Here is a 6,198-nt window from a genome sequence, read left to right on the forward strand (position 1 = left end):
ATCATTCTTTGAACACTACCTTTTTTCTGAGAAAACAAGAGGTTTTGGTTTATCTTGTGTTTTTTCTGCCCATCCCTGAAATCAAACGATTTTTCCAAGAATCCTGGCTCTTTTTAGTGCAGAACATTATTTAGAAACTAAAATCAGGAAGCTAGATATGTTCAATTGCTAGCCTCAGGCCCTGAGAGTGAAAAGAACTAGGAAATATATAGGTACACACACACACACACACACACACAAGTGTGACACATATATATATTTATTTCTATATCATCTACTCATATATATTAAAAACTAGAAACTCATATTCAAATCTCCAATTCAAATCTATCACCACAGCTTCCTCCATTTCTGTATTTGCAACTCCCTTTTCTGACAGTGAGAAATCTATTCTTGTCCTCCTCAAATATTTACTTTTTTTGCATTTATCCTTCTGTATATAATTAATCTGGCTGCCCACATATACTAGAAGCTCTCTCAGCTTAAACTGTGATACCTCAGGCTGTGTTGCTGCTACTGCCATCATCCAGCTCCCACAGATACTCAATTCGGTGTTGATATGATTTGGCCCTGTGTCCCCATCCAAATCTCACCTTGAATTGTAATCCCCATAATCTCCACGTGTCAAGGGCAGCCCCAGGTGGAGGTAATGGGATCATGGGGACAGTTTCCCCCATGCTGTTCTCATGATAATGAGTGAGTCTCAGGAGATCTGATAGTTTTATAAGTGCCTGGCATTTCCCCTGCTTGCACTCATCCTGCCGCCCTGTGAAGAAGGTGCCTGCTTCGCCTTTGCCTCCCACCATGATTATAGGTTTCTGGAGGCCTCCCCAGCCATGTGAAACTTTGAGTCAATTAAACCTCTTTCCTTTATAAAGTATCCAGTCTCAGGTATTTCTTCAAAGCAGTGTGAGAAGGAACTAATACAAGTGTTTTGACATCCTATGATACACACTCTCCTTAACGATGTCCTGATCACACTATTCAGACTCCAGCCCCATGCTCAAGGCCCTGTGCCCCCTTCCCCAGCTCAGATGACAAGCTTCCTCAGCCATGCCTAATGGGGGAGAAAGAAGAGAAGAAAAAGGGAGGGATGGAGGAGAACAATAGGTCCCTACTTATTTTAAGGGCCAAATAAATATATTTCACCATGAACTACCAAAACTCTTACTGTCCCTCACATTACTGGAACATTCTAATTTACTCACCTAAAAATTGACATTTGCTTCAAAAAATTAATAATATTAAAGGTTATATGTAAATCTGGCATATTAAGATCAATATTCTATATATTCAGCAAATATTTCACTACAGCCCATAAAACTGTTGAAACTCAAAGGAAAGTGAATATTGTGTAGTTTATACAATCAAATTTAAAGCAAAAAGTTTGGATGATGCAAGCTCAAGAAAAATTTGCGCATCCTACGCATTTGGTAGTGACATTATGTGAAAGAATTTCAGGATTAAATTTCAGTTGATAGAGTTGGAAAAAGTGGATGTATAGGGAATAAAATGAAATATAGACAACTGATACTACCAGGCTCTAGTTGCTTACACTGCCAAACATATATAGATGACAGTTAATTGTCTCTCTGAAAGTTCTATTTAAGCATCTACAGCTACTAGCAATTATTTTCTCAAGAAGTACATTTTATGTGGTAGCACTATTTATAGTAACAGAATTATTAGTTGATTGCAATAACACCCAGTCCAATCACCAAACCAATGGAGAATTTTCTTCCCAAAAAAAGACACTAGATGGCCTTTTCTTTTTCTTTATTCTCATGGATGGTTTTCAGGTTAGGTTTGTTTTGTTGTTGTTGCTTTTATGCGTCTTTAACATTTACTTCAGCAGAGCCCAAACGTTCACACAAGAATAAAGCTCTGAAGTTTCTGGCACGTAAGATAGGCCCCGGACTATTCCTAGACACCAGCAATTAGACGAGGTTGAAGAAGAAACAGGGGAAGAATAGTGTCTTAAACATCATTTTGCACCCTTTTCTACTATTCTGTATCTTTATAGGATATATCCAGTCCAGTCCCAGAAAATCTACTGCCCAAGGAGTTCTAGATGACAGGTTAGATCAAGCCCCGGCAAATATTTGCGAAAACAACATTCAACTGCCTCTGGACATTGCAAAGACATATTCCAGGGAGCTATCTCTTTGGCTCTTTTTTAACTTCTTGCCTAGAGGATGAGACTCCTTTCGGGATGACAGCCACTGGGAAAGTAAAAGCAGCAGTAGCACCAGCTGGTTGCATCGCACTCCCGCGCCCCAAGGGCGGTGCAGGAGAACGCCCGGAGCCAGAGCCAGGGCTCGCTGGGCGCAAGCTGGGGCGCGCCCAGGGCCAAGGAGCTTCTGATTGGTTCTTAGCTGTGAATAGACCAGACCAAGGCTAATGGGAGCGGAGGGGGGTGTTCACCTGGGAATTGGCCTCCCCGCCTTGCCAAGGGCCTCCCTGATTGTATGGGGCGGAGGGGACGGAGGGCGGGGGCGGGAAACGGGAAGCACCACCTAACTAAACCCATGGGCGGGAGGAGGTTAAACTGAGGAAACCACGAGCCCATAGAAAAGAGAGGGCTATCGAGGCAAAAGGGTAGGTAACTTGGGGCTTCTGTGCCTTGAAAGTGTTAAGGACTGCAGGGAATGCAGGCGCCTTTCATTTTACTTTGAGCACCCTACCCTGGCTGGGCATTTAATGAGGGGTCCTACTGTGTGTGTTGAAACTGCATAATACCGTAAAATATTCCGGCCCTAAATTACACTCGGCGGAGAGATTTAGGCAGATTACAATCCTAATTGGCCGCACGGTGCTGGGGAAAGGGGACAGAGAGAATTGGGGGACCTGGAATTTGGTGTACTATCACTGCACCGCAGCTCTACTTTCCATTAAGAAAAAGATCACATGACGAAGTCGAACTAAGAGATGTGAAGTAAAAAATGAAAAGATGGAGTAAAAGTAAGAAACAAACTCTGAGACGAGTGGGGTTTTCCCCGTTTATTCCAACAGCAATCTTAAATGATAGACGTCATGTAGCAGTTATATATCTATGAACATGTATGAGAGATTTATAAATACCTGCATACATAAATACAAATATCCTATTGTACATGAGAGATCGTAAATGCTTGGGCATCAGAAGTGGGAGCTGATCCTAGCTTGGGGGCAGCATCGGGCAGGCAGGCTTCTCTTTGATGTGAGTGCCTTCTGGGCGCCCGGCGCGTCCAGCCTCGCCCAGAGCCGCCCGCGGTCGCGCACGTCTGACCCGAGTCCTCTCGGGCACCAGCCTGAGAGCCGGCTCCGCACCGGCTCCCGCACCCCAGCCGCCAGGGTGGTGACACACACCGGAATCGAATTACAACCCTGCAATTAACATATGAATCTGACGAATTTAAAAGAAGGAGGAAAAAAAAAAAAAAAAGCCTGAGCAGGCTCGGGAGTCCTCTGCACACAACTTTTCTCGGGGTGTAAAAACTCTTTGATTGGCTGCTCGCACGCGACTGCCCGCGCCCTCCATTGGCTGAGAAGACACGCGACCGGCGCGAGGAGGGGGTTGGGAGAGGAGCGGGGGGAGACTGAGTGGCGCGTGCCGCTTTTTAAAGGGGCGCAGCGCCTTCAGCAACCGGAGAAGCTTCGTTGCACGCGACCTGGTGTGTGATCTCCGAGTGGGTGGGGGAGGGTCGAGGAGGGAAAAAAATAAGACGTTGCAGAAGAGACCCGGAAAGGACCTTTTTTTGGTTGAGCTGGTGTGCCAGTGCTGCCTCCGATCCTGAGCCTCCGAGCCTTTGCAGTGCAATGTCCCGCCTGCTGCACGCAGAAGAGTGGGCTCAAGTGAAGGAGTTGGGAGACCACCATCGCCAGCCCCAGCCGCATCATCTCCCGCAACCGCCGCCGCCGCCACAGCCACCTGCAACTTTGCAGGCGAGAGAGCATCCCGTCTACCCGCCTGAGCTGTCCCTCCTGGACAGCACCGACCCACGCGCCTGGCTGGCTCCCACTTTGCAGGGCATCTGCACGGCACGCGCCGCCCAGTATTTGCTACATTCCCCGGAGCTGGGTGCCTCGGAGGCCGCGGCGCCCCGGGACGAGGCGGACGGCCGGGGGGAGCTGGTAAGGAGGAGCAGCGGCGGTGCCAGCAGCAGCAAGAGCCCCGGGCCGGTGAAAGTGCGGGAACAGCTGTGCAAGCTGAAAGGCGGGGTGGTGGTAGACGACCTGGGCTGCAGCCGCCAACGGGCCCCTTCCAGCAAACAGGTGAATGGGGTGCAGAAGCAGAGACGGCTAGCAGCCAACGCCAGGGAGCGGCGCAGGATGCATGGGCTGAACCACGCCTTCGACCAGCTCCGCAATGTTATCCCGTCGTTCAACAACGACAAGAAGCTGTCCAAATATGAGACCCTGCAGATGGCCCAGATCTACATCAATGCCTTGTCCGAGCTGCTACAAACGCCCAGCGGAGGGGAACAGCCACCGCCGCCTCCAGTCTCCTGCAAAAGCGACCACCACCACCTTCGCACCGCCGCCTCCTATGAAGGGGGCGCGGGCAACGCGACCGCAGCTGGGGCTCAGCAGGCTTCCGGAGGGAGTCAGCGGCCGACCCCGCCCGGGAATTGTCGAACTCGCTTCTCAGCCCCGGCCTCTGCGGGAGGGTACTCGGTGCAGCTGGACGCTCTGCACTTCTCGACTTTCGAGGACAGCGCCCTGACAGCGATGATGGCGCAAAAGAATTTGTCTCCTTCGCTCCCCGGGAGCATCTTGCAGCCAGTGCAGGAAGAAAACAGCAAAACTTCCCCTAGGTCCCACAGAAGCGACGGGGAATTTTCCCCCCATTCCCATTACAGTGACTCGGATGAGGCAAGTTAGGAAGGTGACAGAAGCCTGAAAACTGAGACAGAAACAAAACTGCCCTTTCCCAGTGCGCGGGAAGCCCCGCGGTTAAAGATTCCCGCACCCTTTAATTTTTGCTCTGCGACGGTCGTTGTTTAGCAACGACTTGGCTTCAGATGGCAGCTACATTTGATGGTTTGCAAATGCCGCGGCTGTTCCAAACTTCCTAGGGTCCATACTGTTTGAGGAAAACTTTGTTAAAGTCGTGTCCTTTCTGCCCACCTTCTGCTCCCCCTGTAGATAGATACAGTATAATTGTATGTACCCATATATGGCATCATTATTCTAGTTCCCTGCTGCCAATACGCTGCTGAAACGTCGCATCTTCTCTGTCACTGGTTGGGGTTTAATTTATTTTGTGCCCTGGGCATCCATCCTTGTGTGTTGCGCACTCAAGTGTGGGAGATTTAGTCTTCCGAAGTTGTTTTCCAAAATGCACAATGAAACGCAGAATTAGTGCTTCCAAAGTGGATAACTTTTGACTATGGAATTGTTAGAAAACAGGGAACTTTAAGGTTTATATATTGTATAAACATACCCAGTATGTGCATCCGATCGCGAGTGGCGTCTTTTAGGAAACTTGGCGCACGCACTTTATCAGCCGCTGCTGCGGTGGTGGCTCCAGGAGAAACTCAACTGCCAATTGCAGACCAGTTTTTTTTTGTTGTTTTTTTGTTTTTAACACAGCCACTTATAACTCTTAAGCTCTTTGCAAATGTTTGTTTAAAAAATGAAAAAATTTTAAAAAATCTAGTAGTGTCAAAAGCATTTGGTCAATTTTATTTTGCCTTGTTAATATTAGAAGACTTATTTATTATTGTTTGCTAAACATTTCTACTTATCTTGATTCGTTTTTTACGTTTGCTATTCGAGATAATTTTATTTTAATTTAGCAAAGCCAACTGCCATTGTTTAATGTATTTTCTTTTGCAAATGATTAAAATAAACGTGAAAAGAAACTTTTTTGTCACTTATTCCATGAGTATAACTACTGAAAACAATTTTTAAATGAATGACTTTGAAGAATTGAGCTAAGTCTTCTATTAAATGCCATTTATGCGATCTTACAGTTTTGAAGAAAAATGTTGTAAACTTGGTGCCTTCAGGTAGTATTAAAACCCCTTCAAAGAAAAGAACTCAGATCAATAATTAAATTGTGAGATAAAACTTTTTCCAAATTAGCAGCACAGTTTTGCCTCTTTCATGGCCAGGATCTTCCCAGCCTTCTTCACTCCTTGCCCCAACAACTGCAAGGAGCCTCAACTCCTGTAAGGGGTCGGGAGGCCATGAGTTTTAGGTTTGCTAGAACCC

The 6,198-nt window shown here is 47.0% G+C and overlaps 1 protein-coding gene across 1 annotated transcript; it reads left to right on the forward strand.

The window, feature by feature from the left end:
• Positions 1-2,504: 2,504 nt before the first annotated feature.
• Positions 2,505-5,843, forward strand: ATOH1 (atonal bHLH transcription factor 1). Its single transcript, XM_003898972.5, has one exon. It carries the CDS (start codon positions 3,799-3,801, stop codon positions 4,861-4,863), a length of 1,065 nt encoding a protein of 354 aa, XP_003899021.1. The 5' UTR covers positions 2,505-3,798; the 3' UTR covers positions 4,864-5,843.
• The last annotated feature ends 355 nt before the right edge of the window (positions 5,844-6,198 follow it).

The sequence above is a fragment of the Papio anubis genome, chromosome 3 (genome assembly GCF_008728515.1).
Source record: "Papio anubis isolate 15944 chromosome 3, Panubis1.0, whole genome shotgun sequence".
In the NCBI taxonomy this organism is placed as follows: domain Eukaryota; kingdom Metazoa; phylum Chordata; class Mammalia; order Primates; family Cercopithecidae; genus Papio; species Papio anubis.

Coding starts and splice junctions, on each gene's coding strand:
- ATOH1 (XM_003898972.5), top strand. CDS start 3,799: ATGTCCCGCCTGCTGCACGCAGAAGAGTGGGCTCAAGTGAAGGAGTTG.